The sequence below is a fragment of the Mus musculus genome, chromosome 15 (genome assembly GCF_000001635.26).
Source record: "Mus musculus strain C57BL/6J chromosome 15, GRCm38.p6 C57BL/6J".
Classification (NCBI taxonomy): domain Eukaryota; kingdom Metazoa; phylum Chordata; class Mammalia; order Rodentia; family Muridae; genus Mus; species Mus musculus.
This window is the reverse complement of record NC_000081.6, coordinates 77792804-77815022: the sequence shown is the minus strand read 5'-3', so window position 1 is coordinate 77815022 and position 22219 is coordinate 77792804. Positions and strand designations below refer to the sequence as shown.

General features: G+C 52.3%; 1 protein-coding gene across 1 annotated transcript in view, besides 1 other annotated feature; it reads left to right on the top strand.

The window, feature by feature from the left end:
* Myh9 (myosin, heavy polypeptide 9, non-muscle) overlaps positions 1–22219 on the top strand; it is an 81591-nt gene that overhangs the window by 27153 nt on the left and 32219 nt on the right. The window contains exons 2-5 of the mRNA NM_022410.3: positions 1792–2143; positions 6999–7155; positions 17995–18022; positions 18969–19062. Coding sequence (NP_071855.2) covers positions 1811–2143; positions 6999–7155; positions 17995–18022; positions 18969–19062 — 612 coding nt within the window. The 5' untranslated portion in view covers positions 1792–1810. The remainder of the gene's footprint in view (positions 1–1791; positions 2144–6998; positions 7156–17994; positions 18023–18968; positions 19063–22219) is intronic.
* Positions 13724–17263: an enhancer, noted in NCBI's record as "VISTA enhancer mm1644". NCBI's record gives its function as "enhancer in: heart[7/8] | blood vessels[7/8]" and the evidence as "EXISTENCE:transgenic organism evidence [ECO:0001131][PMID:17130149]".

Genomic DNA, 22219 nt, shown 5'->3' with positions numbered 1-22219 from the left:
GATAGTTACACGGCCCAATTCTCGGACTGAAAAGCCACAGAAGCAAAGCAGATCTGGGTTGGAAACCCGCTGCGCGAGCCTGCTCTTTTGCTCGAGCCTGTTCTTTTGCTCGAGCCTGTTCTTTTGTCTATAAATTGGAGGTAATAAAAGCTGCTTTCCAAGGAGACTGACTAGCGGTGAGCTGTTTAACACTTAACAACTAACTGTCCTACCTTCTAGTATAGGGATCTCGTGCAGGGGACCCTCAAGTGTACCCTCAGGCGTCTTGACTGGATGAGACGGGTTTCACTAGGTAACCCAGTCTAGCCCCTTAGCTCACAATCCTCCTGCCTCAGCTATTCGAGGGCTTAGGTTACAAGCTCGTAGTGAAGCTGTCACCTAGCCACACTTAGGAGGTTTGAGAAGTGCAATGGCGGCAATGTCTTATCCTTTATGAGTTTGAGTTCTGAAGAAACTAAGAACCAGTAGCTGATGAAGCCTGGGTTCTGTGTGCAGAGCAGGGGTGTGATGGGGAGGCTGTTAGTTTATGGAAGGTTTGTCCAGTGGCCTACTCTAAACTTGGACCACTCCACAGAAGAGATGCAGGCCAAGGCACTTCACAGGTGCCCGGTTCTGTCTTGCTACCAGCTGACCCTGGACCCTGCTAGCTTTCCAGCAGTCCTTTTAAGGCAGATGGTGCCTTGTGCAGGGAGTTCAGAGGGTGCAAGGACTGCAGTTTCCTGATGCTGCTGGGTTAGATAAAGCAAGCCACCAGCTGAGGGAGCTGCAGTGGCTGCCTGGGCTTCCTGAACTGCTTTCCCTCTTGGGAAGGAAGGGGGGAGTTTGGGAGCACCGGGTTTTCAGGAAAACAGTCCCTGGTGGAGTGAGCAGGGAGCCCCAGAACTTAGGTCTGGAAACCATTTAACAAGCCAGGAGAAGGAGGCCTGGGCAGCCAAAGCCTGCAGCCTCTTTGGCATCCAAGTCCCTGTTGGAATCAGGAAACTTGCGAGCTGAGTAACTCTGGGTTCTCAACTGGGAACTCTGTGGTTTTCCAGGTTTGATCTCACAGGCGGAGCTGACTTGTGTCCTGTGAGGGCCCTGGAGAAGCTTCTGCTTCTGGTGGCTCTGGACTGAGTGCCTTACCCCAGGTTTCAGGTCCTGGTTTTGGTTCACCCAAAGCAACAGCCCCGCAGGATCCAGCCTCCGCCTCTGGACTTCAGTCATTACCTCACCTTGCTGAGCAGGGGGTGCCATAAACCAGGGCCTTGAGCCTCTCTGTACAAGCTCCTGGCTCCCAGAGACCTGTGCTCACAGACGGGTGTTCTCATGCATGCCTGTCCATTTGCCATTCTGTGAGGAGTATTAGCTTCTAATGGTTATTCTGCAGATGAGCTTTGAGAAGAACAAGTCATGGGTGCTCACATCCTCCTGGCCCGCCAGCCATGGTATACCCCAGGGCCTGGCTTCTGTTTTTATTTTTGCCATTGTGCATTTGTAATGAGTTGCTAGTTTGGCTATTAAAATACTGTGTTTTTGGCAGCGTCCAGTGGTGTGGCCACTCCGCTGCCTTACCAGTGGACTGTGGCTGAGTCTGTCTTTGTTGAGCCTCTGACACTCGCCCCTTCCCGGGGTGGCTTTGTTCATAGAGTTTCTGATGTGTTCACCCCGGATGATGCACTTACTTATTAATTTCTAACCAAATCTCACTTTCTCTCAGATGTGTAGGGTAAGAAAATCCTGGCAATTGCTCCATCTGATTATGTAGAATTTCACTGTCACATGGCTCATGTTCTGTCGTTGTTCCTCTCTTAGGTCCTGGCCGCAAGTCACCATGGCTCAGCAGGCTGCAGACAAGTACCTCTATGTGGATAAAAACTTCATCAATAACCCGCTGGCCCAAGCTGACTGGGCTGCCAAGAAGTTGGTATGGGTGCCTTCCAGCAAGAATGGCTTTGAACCAGCTAGCCTCAAGGAGGAGGTGGGAGAAGAGGCCATTGTAGAGCTGGTAGAGAATGGGAAGAAGGTGAAGGTGAACAAGGACGACATCCAGAAGATGAACCCACCCAAGTTCTCCAAGGTGGAGGACATGGCAGAGCTCACGTGCCTCAACGAAGCTTCGGTGCTGCACAACCTCAAGGAGCGATACTACTCAGGGCTTATCTACGTGAGTGACCCCGGGTGGGGTGGAGTCTCTTTATCCCACTGTCTGGGTGAGAGGAGGGCTTCGAGGAGTGCCAGGTGACAGCCAGGTGACATGTTCACTGCTGCTGCATCTGCGCATCCCAGTGGGATGCCCCGACATTACCCTCTGTTCCCTGCATGCAGGAAGATCAAGCTCCCACCTGCTAGCCTCTGACCTCAGATCTTTGTGAGCCATGTGGGTCCAGGCCAACATAGTAAATTCCTTCTAAGTGGAGGGATGCTGTCTCCTGGCTCCCTTAGTCTTCCGTACCACCTGGTCAGACCCTGTAGCCACCAGTTTGGTTCAGTCTCATTTTGGTGCCTCTGCTAAGTTTTCCTTGTGGAATCCCAGTGGTAAAGCCTCCTTTCTAAGGCTGCATGTAGGACCTGACATGAAACCAGCACTAACAAAGACATGTCATTAGTGTCCTGAGAGCAGTGTGTGCAAAGGCCCCAAGTACACCAAAGACCAGAGTGTCTTTCTTTCGTGGGGACTTTCCTTTTCAGATGGACACCACGTGGGCGGTGTTGACAACATTTCCCAGCCCCTTTTTGTAGGCAGTGTGAGCTTTACCGGCCCTGAGTGAGGTCTCAGGGTTTTTTCTAGCGTCCACCCCAGATTTATCTTTTTCTTTTTTTCTGTTAAAGTCTTTGAAGACAGAACATTGTTTTATGATTGATCAGTGAAATCATCTAGATGAAGCCGATGCTGCATCCGCTGCCCTCTTGGGCTTAGATATTTCTCCATCACAAACTCCATGCCTGAATCTGCCATAGACAATTTTTAGGGGCCTCATTTGCTGGCCCCGGGATCATTTTGCCTTTCAGCCTTGCCACTCCAGTTATATTTTCCTTCGCATTTGGCAGGGCCATACTTGCCACAGTGGGCTCTGAAGGGGGTGGGCCTTAGAGCCACACCAAGGGTTCACCCACGCATCTTCTGTGTCACTCATGTTACCTTGCTTCTGCCAAGGTCAAAGATTTTCCCTTTTTAGCTTAGGTGTTTAGGAAGAAATAAGTGGTTGTTCTTAAGATAGCTCTTTGTTTGAATATGCTGCTAAAGCCACCTTGGTCTTGTTCTCAAGGCCGAGGAACACAGTTCAGAACCCAAGGGAATGAGGTAGCCCAGGGTTTCTCTTATCTGACAGCTGGGAAGCCCGAGTCTCAGTGTACCAAGCTTGCTACTGATCTTGGGGAGGAGCAGGCTCATGCGCTGAGGGGGCGCTGAGAGCTCCCACGGGACCAGCAGTGAGTTTTCTCTGAGGTGTCAGGGTGATTTCACATTTCCACATCGTGCTTCCTACCCCGCTGATTGCTTCTATCACACGTGCCAAAACCCTCAACCCAGGAGTCCCAGGTGGGCCAGATCATAACAAGAGCGGTGCTTTTACCCACTGACTCATACCTCTAGCCCTAGACCTGGGGTTCTGGTGAGAGTGTGTATAAAACAGATCCAAAACTCCTGCCCCTCAGAAGCATCAAACATGAAATTCAAATTGAGGGCCTGTGGAAAAATGAAGGAAGAAAGCCTGTGTCTGCCTAGATAATGGAATCCCATTCCTCTTGGCTGGGAGTGGGGCGTTCTTAACAAGCTTTGTTGCTGATGTCACGTCCACTCTGCTGTACTGCTCTGCCCCTTACTGATTATGTCACATGATGCCTAGGAGCCTCGATTCCTCTGTAAAGCTTCCATGTAGCTCCTGGCTTGCAACAGATCTGGACTCTTGCTGCCACTGTTTAAGTGAAGGTCCTCTACTTGGTGTCTCCATTTAACCGAGCTCCTGTTGGGAAACAGACTGGCCGCTTGCACTTGCCTCTAGCTAGCTGCTCTCCTTCCCACGTGGGCCGTATTAGCTGTCAAAGGGCATTCAGTGTTAAGCAGTACCCCGTGTGAGTGACAGTGGAGGGCTTTGTTCTGTAGGTGGATGTTGTGTATGGAAGCCATGCAGTGCGTGTGTGTGTGTGTGTGTGTGTGTGTGTGTGTCCCCGTCCCAGCTCTGGTTGTAGGCATTAGCTCTGGGTTTGGTTCCTTTGTCAGGCAGGTTCCTCTGCCACAGTTCATCCCCCACGTAGCATCACTAGGGGTTACTAGTAGAAATCTCAGTAGATGCAGAACTGTGGGGCAATCAAAGCCTTCGTGGCTGGCTGGGCAGGGCTGCAGCCTCCCTCAGAGCCTATGTATGCGCATCGAGGTTCCGCATTGTGACTCCAGGAACACTCGTGCTGCATTTGCCCAGCCTTGTAGGCGGCATGGCCAATTCTGTACCACAGCTGCTCTGTCTTTCCCTTGGGGGGGAGGCGAGGCTTGGGACAGGGGGCGACAGGGCACAATGAGCCTCTGTGGCCCATGAATGGAGCAGCTTCCTGGTGTGGCCGAGTGGGAGCAGGGCCACTTGCTCAGTGTCTGTGTCTCTATGAGCATTTAGTGTGTTCCTTCCTCCCACCTGAGCTGGGCACCCCCCTGTCAGGACTCAACTGGCTGGTGTTCCTGGTTGGGGTGTGTGTGTGTGTGTGTGTGTGAGTGTGTGAGTGAGCGAGCCCAGAGAGTCCTTTAGAGCCTTCTGCAGTATCCATCCAGCTGTCCAAAAGAATGGTCCTAATGACCCTCTGTCTGTCCCCTTCTGTGTTTTTGCCAGCTGTTTCAAACATCTGGCCCTGTGGCACGCCCCACCTGAGGGACCATGCGTCCTTGGCTTTTTTATTGGGCTGGAGTTCCTACAGTGTGGGTTTTCTCCAAGGCTGAGAACAAAGTCCAAGTGTTTGGAGGTCCTGGCATGACCTCATTATTCTCTGGATTTGTATCTTGTCCCCACCTGATGCCATATCACACGAGATACCACAAGATGACCTTGCTCCTGTCTTTTGGTAGCACCTAAACCCTTGCCACATTGGGCTTTTTTGTTTTAACCTTTCTGGTCCCTTGAGAATAGAGTAATTGGAGGGAGAACACACAGCTGAAGCCCCCTGTCCCATTCCCATAACTCCTTGGGAAGAAGGAAACCTGCAGTTCCACCTGCAGTCAGAGCCTCTGTTAGCATCCAGGTTACCTGCTCTCTCTCTCTCTCTCTCTCCCTAGTGGAAAGCAGTTGACAAGGGACTGGGTGGTGGCTCCTGAGCATTGGCCTCAGCCTAGCTTTTCTTGGCAGTTCCAAGGAGAAAGTTTTTGGTCAAGTGCTGGGGAAGAGCCCTGTCTTCATGCCTGGCTTTTATGCAAACCCTTGGGTTTATTTAGCCTTGCAGTTTGCCAGAGAAAGCACAGGGAGGCTGAAGGGGCTGGACACACATCATGGTTGGCTTCCCAGACTGGCTGCCCCTGGATCAGGGGATAAACTGTACAGTGAAGATGCAGGAAGCGTGGGATGAGGAAAAGGAAAGATGCTTGGAGAGTGGGCCTCCAGACCAAGGAGGTTAGCCTTGCTTGGTCTTCTTGAGGCCTGAATTTGTTCTCAGTGAGGCTTTATGCCTTGATTGTCCCTTAGCAGAGGCAGGGACCTCAATCCCCAGCCTTCCCTCCGGCTTGGGACCCACTTTCCCCATAAGATTGTGCTGGGAATGCTGTTGCTCCTTATAAACAGCCCTGTCCCCTACACCTGTCCCCTCAACTGTCCCTGGGTGTCCCTGGCAGGGACAGTTCTCATGGGGCTTAGGAATCTGTCATCTGTGTGTTTGGAAGGAGCAGGAATTTACTAGAATTGATCACAAGGCATTGTGGGCTTAGAAACATGGAGGAAAGAGCTGTGTAAGGTGACTGTAGGAAAGAGCCCTGAACAGCCGCTCTCCTGAGCCAACAGTGTACTCCTACCCCTCACCTTGCAGTAAGTTGCCTACTTCAGCCTATGGTCTTTCTACAGATTGGGAACTGGAGGCAGATGGTAAAAGATCCCTGCTTCCCAGCACCCTGGGAGCACCCTGGGATTTGAACCTTGGCTATCTGACTCAGATGATACTTTTAAAGGCCAAAGCAGACTGGAAAACTTGGGGATGTAGTAGGTGTCTGGCATTAAGGGTATTGGCAGTTTTGAGTTTCTGCCTCTGGAGAAGGACCCAAAAGTGGCCTTTATGTTCTTGAAAGATTTGTGCAGGAATGCAGGGCATGAGCTGTTTTTTAGCCACTAGTGCTGTCCCTAGTCCTGCTCCCCCCACCCCCCCCAAAGCTTCATCAGGAGGTTACTTGATTTTAGTAGGATGGTGAGCATTTCCAGTGTTAGAGGGTGGTGTGTGTGTGTGTGTGTGTGTGTGTGTGTGTGTGTGTGTATGTATGAATGAATGTGAATAACTTATGCTTCTTTGCAGTTTTCTGGGACACAGTTGAATCCCTTATCTCTTCATCTCTCACAATGAGAGACACATCTTATTGTCCTAGGATCTGAGTTTTTTTGTTTGTCTTTTGTTTTTCCGAGACAGGGTTTCCCCTTGCAGCCCTTCTTGACCTAGAACTTGCTTTGTAGAACCAAGTTGGCCTCAACTCAGAGATTGACCTGCCTCTGCCTGCCAAGCATTGGGATTAAAGGTGTGCGCTCCCACGACTGGCTGGAATCTGAGTTGTGATTGGGCTTCTGTCTGCTTTGGTATGGACCTTGTTTGATGCTTACTGCATATTAACATATGAAGCTGGCAGCCACCAATGTTGAGAGAGTGCTGTCCCTAGTCCTGCGTGCTCCCGCCACCCCCCCCCCCCCAAAAAAAAAAAGCTTCATCAGGAGCAGGGATACCAAGGAGCGCTTTCATCCTAGGCTGAGATGTGGCCTTGGAAACAGTTGGACACTCAGCCACGTGATTTGAATGCCGTCCTCGAGAATCAGACTTGCTAAAACGTTCCTTTCCATTGCTTTCTTCAGACCTATTCAGGCCTGTTCTGTGTGGTCATCAACCCTTATAAGAACCTGCCCATCTACTCAGAGGAGATCGTGGAGATGTACAAGGGCAAGAAGAGGCACGAGATGCCACCCCACATCTACGCCATCACAGATACTGCCTACCGGAGCATGATGCAGGGTGAGCACTTTGGGGCTGGGAGTCCTTGCCTGGCCCCTCCAGGGCTTCCATCCTTCCCTGTGGTGTCAGTCAGTCACTTGCAGGAGTTGATTCCCATTGCTCTCGTGTCTGGTGATGGGCGGGACAGCATCCAAGAGCTGGGCCTTGGCTATAGAACGGACATGTTTGTGAACACTTTAGAGACCATACTTTGTTTTCCTACCTTTCCATCCTTCTGAGAGTTGCCCACATCAGTTTTCAGGTCTGTGCTAGGTCCTTCTATGGATTCCTCATTCTCTCTGTGTCTCCCTTCTGTGCTCTCCCTCCCGCGTTCCTTGTGTGCAGTTGGTGATGTGCAGGTGTGCCTTCCCTCTTTAGAGAACAGATGCGAGGGCTCCGCTGGGGGCTGCACCCCTCCATGTTCTCCGTCCCATCACAGTGGAGTGCTTCAGGCGGATGTTTGCTCACTAATTCCCTCTCCTCCAGGCCACACCCTAGGCCACTTCCTGGCTAGACTGACTGACAGACAGGTCACCCATTATCTTTGTACGTCTGTGTTCCTACCTTCTCCCACCTTCTCTCTGCCTTCCCTTCAGTTGTCTCTCTGCTCTCTGGGGCTCCTCCTCTTCCCTGGTCTGCTTGGCTGTCTCCATGGTTCTCTGTTCTGCCTATGGGTGATTTTCTTAGGCTCATCCTCAGCCCCAGCCTTTCCTTCAGTGGAGTGGTTTCTGCTGTCAGTGCCTATGTAAACCTAAGGCAGACCCGACTTGTAGCAGCCTGGCTGACTCATTTTGATAGTGGTTTCTTGCGTTCTTTGTTCTTTAAGCTCTAGAGTCCATCTGGGCAGTGGTGGTTATGCCCTTGTATTATCTTTACCTGGTTTAGTGGTTTAAAATGGCAGTGTGCACCCTTCACTCTGCCCACAGTGCTGTGTAGAAGTTATTTCTCGGGCATTAATTAGGCAGCATGCACAAGTTTGGCCTAGCCTTTGGCTTATGTTCACATCTATCAGAATGCCTGTGGAAGCCAGCCCTTTGGTTTGAAAGTAGAATGCCTGTTTGAAAGTGCTAATGAGAGCAGTCTGGCGGGAGAACATTCTGTGAGATTCCAGAGGCGTCTGAGACTCTGTCTCTAGAGGTTATGAGTCACTTTCCCTTGGCTCTCGCCGGGCTGCATGCGAGAAGCGCGTTTGGGGTCTTCTGAGTAGGTGCTCTCACTCTCCACAGGATGGAAGCTGCTCTCCTGCCTGTCAAGGGAGAGCTGGGAGAGCGATGGAGCGGCTCCCGCAGCCAGTCACTGGGGCTGCACTTTTACACTCTCACCCTTTCCCAAGAGAGTTACCAATTTCATTTCTTTATGAGAAGAAAGTTTGGGGAAGGATTCCTCAAAGTCACATAGATTGGAAATGGTTAAGAGAAAGAGATTTAAAAAAAAAAGTGTCTCCTTCCTTCCCGGCCTCGTGAGGGAAGGAGCTGGCTAGGACCAGGAGGACAAGAGCAGGCGGAGGAAAGGCTGGCAGCACAGCATGGGGACCTGGGAGCCCTGTGCAGTGGCTGGGGCTTCAGTCTCGCCTGCACCTTGCTCTGAGAAGCTCCCGCCTTGCTCTCTGTTTCTCTTTGGGCTTGCTGGAATTCTTTGGCCCCCATGTGGCCCTAATAAGCGCATCCTAGGCTGTTGAACAGTTCCTTGTACACAGTGGGCCCACAACGCCTTTAGCAATAGGTGTCTTGTTCTTGGGATGTGAAGGAAGTTTAGTCACAGGGCCTGCCTGTGTCACGGTGGGTCACTAGTAGAGAGTGACAAAAGGGACCCTGGATTCTTGCTCTAAGCCAGACATTATAGGCGGAATCTCAGTCGTCAGGCTGTTGGAGGTTGTTACTCTGTTTTGGGGTGAAACCTTAGGGCTTGCTGCCCACCCAGTGGGAGACGGCGTAAGGTTTGCTTTGTCTTTTGCATCTCAGAAGATGTAGCCAGATGGTTCCTCTTCTGTCTCTCCTCCCCCAAGAACTAGACAAAATTTCCTTCCTGAGTTGGCTGTGGCTTATGACATACTAGCATTCATTTTACCAAATAGGGTGCTTGGTGGTGGCTTTGTCTGGGGACTTTCATGAGACAGACTTTTTGAGCCCTCCCAGGGCCCTTGTCTCTGAAGCCTGTTTGCTGCTGGGGTTTGCCTGTTTGGTCTTGGTCACTGTCTTGTGGGTCCTTCAGTTTCACCCTGCTTTGGATGGCAGGTTATAAGGAACTTTACCTATTTTTATTGGTCAGACACGACACTTGGGATACTGTAGGATGCATGGTCGTTATCCTGGCCTCTTTCATGCTCCCTAGTTGTGACCACCCAAAAAAAAAAATCATCCCTAGCCACTTCCATTAGATGTTCCCTGATGGACAAAATTGTCCCCAGTTGAAAATCCTTAGACTAAGCTTCATAGGTCGTCTTGACCCTGTACTGTCAAGGGTTTGAAACCCAATCCAAAGAATGCTGGAATAGATTAGTATTGTCTGCCATGGATACCGGATAGGGCATTGAAGGGTACGGTGTCTGGCTTAGGCCACACAAACAGGTGATAAGGAATGCAGGGATACCAAAAGGGCTAGTCTACTACGCTGTTCCTGGAGGGGGCCGGCTGTCCAGAAGGATAGAGAAGATGTTTGCCGACATGTCTGGGGCATAGCAAGGCAAGCTGCTGCTGCCTGGTGCCAGGGCAGTGGCAACAGGTGTCAGGTGTCTTGGGGTTCAGGGAAGCTGTGGCTGCTGAGGCTGTGGTATGGCAGCGAAGGCACGGTGGAGGTAGAGCCCACGGGAACCTTGGCCGCGCTGTGTTAATAAGTGGTTCTGCTGTGGCCCAGACGTGCCTGCACAGTTTTGTTTGTTGTTTTACTCTCCAGCCTTGGGTTTAATTAGAGCTGTGTTTGCATACTTACCACTCTGGCTCTGCCTCTCCATTTGTTTCATTTTTGCAGCCTTGGCTATTAGGAGGCATGTCAGCCTCAGGAACCAGGTGAGAGCTGGTGTTGCTGCCCCGGGTACGTAGGGTGCAGGCGCATCCCAGGGCAGGCACGGGGGCCGTGTGTGGAAATCAGGCAGGCAGAGGCAACCCCGTGTGTGGACTGGGGGTGGGGAAGCTTTTGGCTTTCTCTGGAGCTCTTGTTGGTAAGAGTGAGTGAGTGTTGGTCTGGTCAGTGAGAGAATTTGGCTTGAGCTCAGTTATTCTCCCAATGCAGGTAGAAAAGAAGCTGTGCTTCTTGTTAGCTCTGAGCCAGGTCTGGCTCCCTCTCAGGGATGCTGGCATTTCAGTGAGCTCACACACAGGGTTTGTAGGGCGGGCAGCAGAGTTGGCTTGCATTGCAGGCTTGCCCTTTGCAATGTGCTAGCCAGCCTTCTCTCCATCCCATCTTTGCTTCTCTGGAAGCTGCCCTGGAAGTGGTTGGTAACTGAATGACCACTTTCCTCTGGGTGGTTGACTGACCTTGCTGGGTAAGCAGTGACAGCAAGCTTGGCGTGTGCCCTTCCCATCTAAGCATGGTCCCCTGGCTCACAGGTGAAGGGATGGGCTCAAGAGTGATAGCTGATTGTCATCTATTAGAACTGGGGGTTGGGGGGGTGTCTTGATTTTTCTGAACAAGGAGATCATGGCCACCGTTGCCCTCTTTTCTGACTAGTCCTTGAAGGAATTCTTGGTAGTCTAGCAGTTAGGTGGGGGCATGTGTACACGAGAGAGAAAGACCTCCCTTCACCTCTCGGTATCTGCTCATCTGGTTCCAGGTCTTGAGGAAAAGCCCCGACTCATCAGAGGCTGGGAGAGTATTTTAGGTTCTGAGTGGCAGCCTTGGAACTGGAGCAGTAGGAAGCCACAGATGTGATGACTCCACTTAAGCAGGAATGTGCTGGCCAGGAGGGCTAAGCCCTGCCAGCCTTCTCACAAAGGCCCCACTGTCTGCTGGGAAGTGTGGAGCCAGCCCTGTGCCTGATCGTGTGCCTCAGGAGACAGTGTGGCTTTCCTGAGGAGGGCCATGCTCAGTGTCTGTGTGACACAGGGCTAGCCTCATGCCTCCTGTGTCCTGTACACTGTAGACCATCTACACATGCAGACCATAGGTCCTGCTGGGCAGACTGCTGACTGGTACCTAGGAGTACCAGATGACAGGATGGGGGCCTTCTGACAGCGACACAGAAGTGATGTGCCCTGGGGTTTAGAAGCCCACAAAGCACTCTGTAGGCTACATTCGAGGGTCTGCTGGGCCTCTTAGCCTCAGCTGTAGGGAAAAGCCTTGTGAACAAGAGGGACTGTCTCTGGGAAGACAATGGAGTTTAGATTGGATAAAGCAGGACCCTTGCTCTTTCACTAGCTAATTGGCCCATCTATAGAGTCTTCATTTTTGTCTCTGCCTTTCAAGCTCCACCCAGCATGGCTAGGCTAGAGTTTCAGGAGTGGGTGTAGGGCAGTGCAGGCCTGTGTGCCAGGTACTAGAGGACGGGGCAGTAGAGGACTGAATACACAGCTTCCATGGACCTTTCCAACGCCTGGTCCTGACACTGCCTTCCAGTCTGTTCACTGGCTGCATGGTATTTCAGAGGGGCCTCAGCCCTGCAGAAGTGAGGCCTTGGGCTGATAGTAGCCTTTGTGGTGTTCTAGGAGAGCTCCAGGTCTCTCTTCCTCCCTCAGGCACTGTGGAGCTAGGAGCCTGCTCATGGCTGCCCCCTGGATGGCAGGTCTGCTGCTGGAGTGAGCTACTGTATAATCTTACCTGTTCTCGTGGTCTCACATCTAGGCTCTGCTCTCTAAAGACGAGCGGTGATATATAGGTCCTTTTTGTTGGCTTCTTTTCTTTTTTTTGTGCTGGAGATTGAACCCAGTAGATTACTTTCAAATAAAGTAATCTGCTGATCCATATCCCTAGCTCAATAGATTCTTTTTCACAACTCAGCTTTATGGTTTTCACCAAAACTCAACAGCTCCCACCTCGACTCATGCTTTGATCTGGGCCAGCAAAGCTACTTTGAGAGTAACTACTGGAAAGCTGACCTCATGATTTTGTGAGTCAGTGCACCCTTATCCAGCAGAGGTAAATTTGAGAAATCCATCTGTAGGGGCCAGAGGGCCAGGGTTTGAGTCCCTTGCATCCGCTTGGTAGCTCACAAATGTCCGTAACTCCAGTTCTAGGGGGTCCAGTGCCCTCTTTGGCTTTGGAGGACACCAGGCACATAGACATACACATACACAAAACTTGTCTTTTAAAAATCCACTGTAAAATCCAGTGGGCAGACCATGTTTGCCTGCTGTCGGCATTGCTGTACCAGTGTGTGTCCTGCCCTCCTAGGTTCTGGCAGAGACTGTGGTAGGGCTATGGCCTAGTCAGTGTACTAGGGCCAGACAGTGCTCTGTTCAGAGCAGAGAGCCGCTTTCCTTTCCCTATTGGCTTTCAGGAGTAAAGCTATCAGATGAGCAAAGATAATTTCCTGAAGTCAAAGTGAGCAGCCTGCATACATAAAGTTCCTGCAATCTTGATCTGGGTACCAACTCAGGGTTGACTCCCAAGGACCTAAGATGTTTTTGGTGTTCAGATAGTAGAGATTGGGAGTGGGGGTGGGGGTTATAGTCTGTTCATAGTCTTGTCTGTACACCTTCACCTGGTCCAGAAATACAGTAGTAGGTGTATTTCTGAAAGGTGAGGGAGTGCCACTGTGCTCCTATGGCCTGCTCTTCTTGGCAGCCTCCAGCATACCTCTTAGTAGACTGGCAAGATTGCTGGAGGCCCCAGCATTTTCAAGGCGGCGTCCCCAGCCTCATGCTTCTAACGGATGCTTCTGAGCTTATTGGGTGGGGTGGGGCAGCGGGGTGTGCATTTGTCATGGGTAGTGGGCACTCATGTGGTTTTGGATTTCCAGGCCAGAAACCTGTTGGAGATGCCTGTGCCAGGTGGGCTGCCATCGAGAACGTTTTGTCTCAGCTTTGCTGGCAGAGAAGTGGGAAGAGTCCAATTTTGCTGGTGCATCTGGCCCAGAGAAAGCTTGTTTAGGGCTTTGCTTGCTTCAGCACAGTGCAGGTCATCTCTGGAGCTTTGTTCTAATCACCCAGGCAGGGAGGGCTGCCTGAAGAGTGTAGGTGTGGGCCCAAGTCCATCATCTGTCTAGTGGGCATTGCTGCTCGGTGAGCTACCTGTGTGTCCAGGACCACGCTCTGTGTTTGGGGGACCATGGCAAAGGGCTTCCTTCCTTCCTTCCTTTTTTTTTAAGATTATTTATTTCATGTATATGAGTACACTGTAGCTATTTTCAGACATACCAGAAGAGGACATCAAGTTCCATTACAGATGGTTGTGAGCCACCATGTGGTTGCTGGGAATTGAACTCAGGACCTCTGGAAGAGCAGTCAGTGCTCTTAACCACTGAGTCACTCTCCATCCCCCAAGGGGCTTCCTTCCTAAAGGGTTGTCCGTTGGAGTCTGCTAGAAGACCTCTGCAGCCTGTCTACAACCTCTGCTAATCAGTAGGAAGTGGTATTTCACACCCTCTCTTCTCGCCTTTCTGTCTGCTTCCCAAGCCTGTCACCCAAGCTGTGATCAGGCTGTGGAGATGGCATCAGAGGCTCTCATCGTGAGTGGCCGTGGCCTTTGCATAGAGGTTGGTTGGACCCAGCCTGTTGGTGCTTTTACTGGGACAAAGGCCTGAGTTCTCTCAGTCAAATCATCAGGTCCCTCAGGATCTGTGGCCTTATCCCCAGGCCACTCTAAGGCCTTCCCACCTCTAGCTTTGAACTGGAGCCCCATATTTCACATGCTTTGCAAAATCCTTTGTGCCGTGGCTTCCTGAAGTCTAGATGGGGTTGAGAGGTGACGCTGGAGTTTCAGTGTCTGCTCAGGGTGAGCCAGTCGCCTTGCCTACACAGTAAGCCGTCCTCAGGTCTGCTGTGCAATTTTCTCCAGAGCACATTCGCAGGGGGCTGCCTGTCAGAGTGCTGACTTGGGTAGGCATGTTTGCCTGCCTTGACATTTGCTTCTCAGCTCCAGAGAACCCAGTGGACCTGGAGATGAGCTCCCTCAGGGAGGCACTCAGCCAGTTATGGCCTTGTGACAGTTCCTCCAGGGAGGTACACTCTCTGAGCCCAGCCATGAGTCAGTTGTAGTAGCTGCCTGCACCCTTCCTCCTGTACTTCCTGTCTGGCTGATGTCACCACTGTGCTAGTAGTCTCAAGCCTCACAGCCTTTTATGGACAAGAATCAGCCATTGCTCCTCTGACAGGAAGTGAGCCATAGTGTGTCTGCTCCCCTCCCCCAGTGTGTAGGACTCCAAATGCCTGGGATGAAACACCTGCCCAGGCCTCAGGTGGTCTTCTGAGTTGGCTAGAAACCTGTCCACTCAGGGTGGCCACATCAGCTCTGATGTCATTCTGTGGACCCAGCCTTGGGGCTTCTGGGTTTAAATATATATAGTCAGGGGCAGCAAGAGCTTGACTGCTGAGTGTTTAACTCATGCAAGCCTTATTTATTTATTTATTTATTTATTTTGCGGTTCTGGAAGGTTCTGCTAGGAGCTTGGTGATGTAGTGTGGGGGTGGCTAAGGAAAGAGTTCTGAGTAGGCCTCAGGCATTTATTGCCACAGGTCTTCAGAACAGACCCTGCTCATTCCAGAGGTCAAGGGCAGGGCTAATGACTTCCTTTCTAACTGCTCTGGGTGTATGGACCAATAGTAGTCAAACTGCTCTCTGCCAGCCAATGTCCCCTGCTCCAGGGCTTTGTCAAGATTCTGACTGAGGAAAGGCTGTGGCTGTTGAGAGTTCTAGAGACCATGGCTGAGACTCACAGCCCTATCTCAGCCCACATCCTCTGAGATGGGGTCCTGGTGGTTCAGAGCCTGTGTCTGAATAAGGTTATGCTGGTGGCTGTTACCTTCCAGGTCCCAGGGTAGAAAAAAGACAAAAGGGCATTTCAGATAAACTGTTAGACCGCATAGGACCAAGTATGGACTTGGGCAGAAATAAATGGCTTCCGGAGGCCTGTGAGTGTACTCAGCCACAGAGATGACAGTGTGAGGCAAGGTTATTGAGTGCTGGGTGCGCACGCATGTGCGTGTTTGTATATGTGTGTGTGTTTGTCCCCATGTGTGTGTCCATGTCCCTAACTGAACACATAGGATGGCAGGCAGCAGAATGAGCTGGCTTAGGCCTACCACTTGCTGGGACTTCCTTATCTGTAAGGGATGCCCTGAGCTCAGGAGCAGATTTCAAACATAGTGCTGTGAAAGAGTCACCCGCCTTTCCTGAGTGCTGAGGGTGTCCTTTGGCCACCCAGGAGGTCAGGTGTCAGACTGCAACTTCCAGAAAGTGTTGGAAGGCTCTTGAGGCTTTAGAGGCTGTGTGAGTCACTCTAAGCAGGTGGCTTCTCCGTGCTCAGTGTTGGGGGCCTTACTCAGGTGGAGGAGGAGGCCTCTTGGTAGGGCATCTCTGAAAGCAGTGGCTCAGCAGGGTCTGAGGAAGCAGGTTGGGATTCCTCCGAGCCTGTGTTTGGGCTGCAATGGCAGCGGAGAGGTCAGGTCAAGGGGCAGAGCTAAGGGTCCTAGGTAGGCAGAGGTCTCATGAGTCTGGCTCCGAGCTTTAAGCTTTTGGAGCACATGCAGGCCTGTATGTGTGTGTACATAAGTATATAGCATGCTGTGGATCTATTTACACACAGGAGTCTGTGTAGGTGCTGCTTTGTGCACTGAGTTCCTGCTTGATGTCTGTGCACATATTCTTGTGCACCAGGGCACACACTCTGTGCGTCTGCCTACATGTCTCTGCTTTTGTGCATGTGTGTCCGTGTGGGTTGGCTACCCTGCTTCCTGTTCAGTAGTGAATAATTCTCTGACTCCTCCTCACGTAAAGGAATTCCAGTCATCCAGGGCCTGGGCCTGGACAGCCCTGGGAAACAGTGCCTTCTGAAAGGAATGGAGAATGTTTCCTTTTATGGTAGCACCAGGCACTTTCTGCTCGTGCCTCGCCAGCACAGGCAGGTACATTCTTGCCTGCTCCGGAGCGGTGACTAAACATGCCCGCCTGCAGCCACAGCTGGGGCCGACCACAGGGAGCTGCTGGGGGAGGGCAGGGCCTGGGATGACAGAGATGCTTGCTTCAGCTTCGCGGGCCACACTGCTGTTGGGGAAGAAGGGGTGGAACCAGCTCTCCTCTAGCCTGGCCCCAGCCCCTCCTGCCATCTCACCCAGGCTCTGCTCCACTCTGGCTCAGTCCTTGTCTGGCAGCCTTGAAGAATGCATTTTGGGGAGTGGGGGGACAGGGTGAGGGGAAGGAAGGTTGAGTGCCCCCTTCTCGACTTCTGTCTGAGTAGTTCTCAGGGAGGTGGGGTGGTATTGGTGTGAGTGGGATGATGGGGCTCCCATTCCAAGATGGTTTCCTTTTTTCTTGTTTTTTTTTTTGGTTTTGGTTTGTCAGCTTTATGGTTCACCCTGCCTGGCCTTAGTCCACAGCAAATGGTTCTGCTGCGGCTCCCAAGTGCCTGGCTTGGTGGCTATTTCTTGGGAGATTAGAATGAAGGCTGCAGCTGGGGGCAGAGGCAGCTGCTGCCTGTGTGGGAAGTAAGGCTTCCTGTTCCTGCTTCCTGCATGAGTCCTGATAGAATAGGGATGGCTGTGTGTCCTCAGCACTGTGTGCTGCTGAGATTGGGCCGGCTAGAAAGCTCACCTACAGGAGGGCGGGTGATCTGCCCGGTCAGTCTGCCATTGGACGACTAAGTCTATGTCCCAAGGCCATGCACACAGAAAGCTATGAGTCATTCACCCTTGTCACATGGGGTCCTGAGCCTGTGAGAGAGCAGGAGTGCCAGCATGATGGCCAGTGGCCACCAGTGCCCCTGACCGGTTCTCCTGCTCCCTCATCTCCTCCTTGGGTCACGGCTGCTCTGTCATCGAGATGACAGTGGCCTCCTAGTTTACTGTACTCACAGGGTCAGCACCAGGTTTGTTTTGTGTGTTATATTTATCAAAATAATCATGAAGTAGGGTGGATAGCCAGTGTATGCTGTGCTGTGAAGCGTCACCATCAGGTACCTCACTGCGGTTCTGATGTTGCCAAACTGCCGGGGGCTGGGTCCAACTGCTTTAATTAACTGTACGGTTTGAGGTTGGCGTATTTCCTGGAGCTTGACCATCTTAGCTTAGCTTTCAGAGTGCAGGGAACTGTGGTTGTCCCTCCATGCAAAGGAGAACATTCCTATTTCTTCTTGCTGGATTTGTGAAGCTAGGGTGGCTGTTGGAAGTCCCCGCCACTGGTGCAGAGAGCAGGCTGTCCCAGGTGCATGCCGGAAGCTGCCATTCCTCCGTGGCTCCCTCTGTCCTGTCATCACCGTGCCTTACATGAGCCAAGCACCATGTATGTGGATTCACATGTGTCCCTTTACACGTGCTGCCTCACAACACAGAGAAGTGCATGGGGCTCAGAGAAGGCCACCATCTCTGGTCTTAGACTCTGCGAGGCAGTGGCCCACACTGGGACTGTCCCATTGCAAGCTAGGCCTGCCATGCTGCCTGCTCTGATTTCTGGCCCCTTAAACAGTATTCCTTGCGTAAATGTGGTCAGTGTTGCAGGTGCCTGCCATGGACATTTTTTCCTGATATTCACGGGATGGAGTGGGCAGGGCAGGGGTGTGCAGCCAGAGCTGGGGGCAGGCAGCTGCCTGGGGCTCTGCCATTGTAGGTGTCCCTCATCTGAGGCTGTCCACAGTCAGCCCAGGTTGGAGGCCTGGGAGGGTCCTTTCAGAGAAGCATTTAAGTCTTTTGTTCCTTATCTTGGCAACTCTTGGGATGGGAAGGGAGAGGTGTTTTCCTTCTTATCCAAGGTAACCTGGTGTCCTCTTTGTTGCAGACCGGGAAGATCAGTCCATCCTGTGCACGTAAGTGTTTGTGAGAGGGAGAGGGAGGGAGTGTGTGTGTGTGTGCATGTGCGTGCGTGAGTGTACGCATGTGTGTGTATGTGTGTGTGCACGAGTGTGCGTGTGCGAGTGTACCCATGTGTGTATGTGTGTGTGCGCGCGTACGTGTGGGTGTGTGTATGTGTGTGCATGCGCACCCGCGTGTGTGTGCGCGTGCATGTGTGTGCGCGTGTGCGTGTGTGTGCGCGTGCGTGTAGTGGTGGTGTTTATTGCTCTGATGATTTTGTTTGTGGTGCTGGGTTTGAGCACATTCACCCCTGCTCTTATTCTGTCAAAAGCAGGTTGATAAGCTCACTCCTAGTTCAGGCCCCTCCCCTCCCTGAGACAGGACTCAGAGCTATGCCTGGTGCTCTCAGGGAGCTTTGTGTCACAACCAAGGCCTTTGTCAGCCCTCCTCAAGTACTGAAGTGTGGGTGGGTGGGTGTGACAGCAGAGGAGGAACGCAGGCTCCAGCACGAGCCACCAGTAGGCTTTCCCAGACCCCAGCATGCCTTCTGACTCTGATTTGGTCTGATATGGCTACTTTCCGTCTTACTAAGGAGGTGGGAGTTCATGGAGCAGAAATTGCCTCCCAGAGATGTTTCAAGGGAGCACATATAAGTGTCTTTGGCTCCCAGGTCAACCGCTGCCTCCTTGACGGCTAAACAGTTGGGTCTGGAGGTTGCCAAGTGACCAGGGTGGGCAGTGGATATGAGTCACTTGGCTTTTGTTTGGCTCTGGTGGGCCATGGGAAGCAGACTGAGAGAAGATTCCCGAGTATCACATTCGGTCTGTTGTTCCTTTCTCTTCATGTTGGCTCCCTCATGGGTACCCACGGAAGGGCAGAGCGGTAGACAGTGCTGCTGTGTGGGGTGGACGGTGAGGATGCAGTCACCTCTCAGTGAGGGCTCCTTCCCTCTGTTGGCAGGGGGGAGTCTGGAGCAGGGAAGACAGAGAACACCAAGAAAGTCATCCAGTACCTGGCACATGTGGCCTCCTCACACAAGAGCAAGAAGGACCAGGTGAGTGGCTGGCGCCTTGTCGGGCCTGGGGAAGGGCGGTGAAGGAGGGAGGCCTCATCTTTAAAGGATGCTCTTGGGAACACACAGAGGCCCCCTACTTCCCTAGGTGGCAGCTTAGGGTCTTGGGAGTGGCTGGGTAGCAGCAGGTCCCCAGCCTCCGAATTCTCCAAGTTGCTATGAAAACTGGAGCCATCTCAGGGTTTACACAGCAGAATGCTTGCCATGGCAGCTAATGGCTGCATGCAGAGCCAGCCCAAGACCCCAAGACGTGGCTCTCAAGGTGATGGAGGCCAGAAGGACTTGGGTTGACCTGCCTTCGAACCCCGTATCCTTGTTCTGTTGTGCGAGCCAATGCCTCTGGGTGGACAGTCCTCTCACTGAGAAAGCACAGTTGGAAAGTCGTCTTACTTCCTTTTTTCCCTCTTCCCTTGGTGGATTGTGGTGGAACTCCAGTGCCCTGGCTAGGTGAGATGCACGTTTTACTGCACGTTTGCACCAGGAATGCGTGTTCTGCCATCGTGTGCCCTTGGACTCCGTACATTCTTCTGAGCAGCTTTTCACCCCACACCTTGTCACTCTCTGCAGCTAGATCTTTTCCTAGAGGCTCAGCTCACTGATGGTCTCGGGAGGAGGGCTGGGCGTGACGCACACGGCAGTTCCTGACTGGGTCAGCCTCATCACTTGGCTTTTCTCAGAGCTCCAGATCTGCCTGAATTCCAGTTAGGCCCTGTGCAGTTCTTATCTCGGCATGGTAGGATGTGCACCTGCCTTCCCAGAGCCCCACACGCTCGGTGGTGCCCACTAGTCACAGATGACTGGCCCCTCGTCTCCTGGCACAAGCTGGGAGAGATGCTGGGAGGTCCCAATTGGAGTCTCCTTGGTTGCCCTGAGAAATCTAAGTGCCAGTGATGTCACCCCAAGGCCATTGGGGTGCTCTGCTGACCTCACTGGCTTCACTGTACTGGTGTCCTATGCACTGTGTTCACTAGTAAGTGGGGTGTGTCTCTGCATGCATAGCCGGGGTGCCGCCGCACGACACCCATGTACCGTCTTTTGGAACCAGACCAGAAACAACTTCTTACACGCCAAGCTTCTTGGGACTTTCTGAAACTTTTTCCATGGGGTGTTAGGAATTATATTTAGAAACTAATAAAGTTTCTTTTCTCTCTCCACCCACTACTCTCCTCTCCCCCCCCCCCCCCATTTTCCATTCTTCATAGGAGACCTGTTTTAAAAACAGCACTGTGAGGTTAGAAGGTCTCTGGCTGTGGTTTTCTGTCTCTGAATTTGGAGTAAAATCTATTTCCCAGCTATTTGTTGAATGCTTGGTATGTGACTGGTTTTTAGGAGGGTGCTGCTGGAGTCTCTGCCCTGGAGGACAAGAGACAAGACCCTAGTTAGAGAGCAGTAAAATGGCCCTGCGTGTCTCATGTCTGGGTTTCAACTTTAGAGGGAAGGCAGGCCTCCGGCGTACAAATAACTGGGGTCTGTAGGGTGATGTGGGTAGAAAGCTGTGAAGACATCCCGTGGTGGGTGCTCTGTGCCCGGCTCCTCCTCCAGCTGGAGCGACTGACTGGTTGCCCCCGCTGTGCAGTCACTGCAAAGGCCACTGGCCAGTGGAGTTGTCTGCCATGCCTGAAGCTGTACTGTGACTTTCCATCCTTGACCTTCTTGCAGCGGGAGAACATTTCTGGGAGAGAGCGCTCTTACTTGCAGTGACTGACTTAACCGCCCACACCTGCAGACCAAGCCCACCAGACGTTTTATGCGGCCTTGGCTAGGTCTGTGGATTTTCAGAGCTGAGCTTACTTAAGAGGACAGGCAGGGTGGACTTGTGTAGTCTGAGCAGCCATCCTGTCTCCCTCAGGTTTTTTTTTAAATGTACTAATGGAGTGCCCACCACCCCCCCAACCCCAGGAAAGGTTTTTAGAAACTGGACCAGCAATTTCAAACTTAGGATCATACACCAGCACATTTAATTTTGTGCACATTTCATTCACAAAGTCGCTCCTGTGCCTAGTTAGATGTCTGACGCAAACTCTCCCCATCAGCAGCTCTAATGGGCTCTAACTGCTCCCACTTGGCCCAGTGATCCATCTCTCCGTAGCAGCTGTGTGTGGGTTCAGAGAAGCCTGAGTTCTGCCTCTAAAGCAGGCAGGCAGGCAGAGGCTCTGTCTGAGGAAACAGGAGTGGCCCTGCCATCCTGGCAGCCTGGCCTATGCTTTGCTAGGAGTGACACTGGGCAGGGAGCAGCTCCCAGCCAAGTGTGGCTATGTGGGTCGCCTGTGGGCTGATCCCCGGTCTGCTCGAGGCGTATGGGAGGAAGGATCCTGGCACTTGGTGACTACTGGTTCCAAGTGCGCATGCAGAGCCATCACTGAGGGCATGGCTATTCTTGCCCTGTGGCCATCCTTGCTTTATGGCCTGGCCTCACTGACCCTTTTCTCAGGAGTAGAGTGACCTCTCCACTTACCTTACTGGAACATGGAAGTTTCTGCAGAAGTGGGGAGCCCTGGCTGAGGTGGCAGGGTGAGGAGACTTAACCTGGCTCATTTCTGAACTCTGGTGGACTCTAGAACCTTGCTGGTGCCCTGTAGACACGTGGTCTGCAGCAGGTGCCCTGGAAGGCAGGTGCCCTGGAAGGCAGGTGCCCTGGAAGGCAGGTGCCCTGGAAGGCAGGTGCCCTGGAAGGCAGGTGCCCTGGAAGGCAGGTGTGGTGTTGCTGACTCTTGGGAGAGCCGTTGCCACTGCTTCCACGTTACCTTTCATTGCTCTCAGGTGGCTGCTGTTTCCATAAAGCCCTGGCCACTCTCCAGCCCTGCTGATAAATGTCAACTCCGCTTGGTGGGAGTCAAGTACTTTCCCCTCCAGAGTTCTTACTGTCACAAAGAAAGGGTCCTAGGTCCTCAGCCAGTTTTGACCATTGTTGATCGCTGCTTGCAGAATTGATATGGTGGCCAGTGGCCAGGGCAGGGGTATCAAAGTGATTGGCAGTGGTTAGGGAGAAGACTTGAGTTTGCTGATTCGGGGCTCAGTGATCTTGAACAGATTGTCCCTCCTTCCCCAACCTCAGTTCCTGAGTCTGTGAAACAGGGCAGCTGTCTGTCTATGTAAGCACCATGGGTCCAGGAACAAAACGTACAAGGGTTTCTTCTGG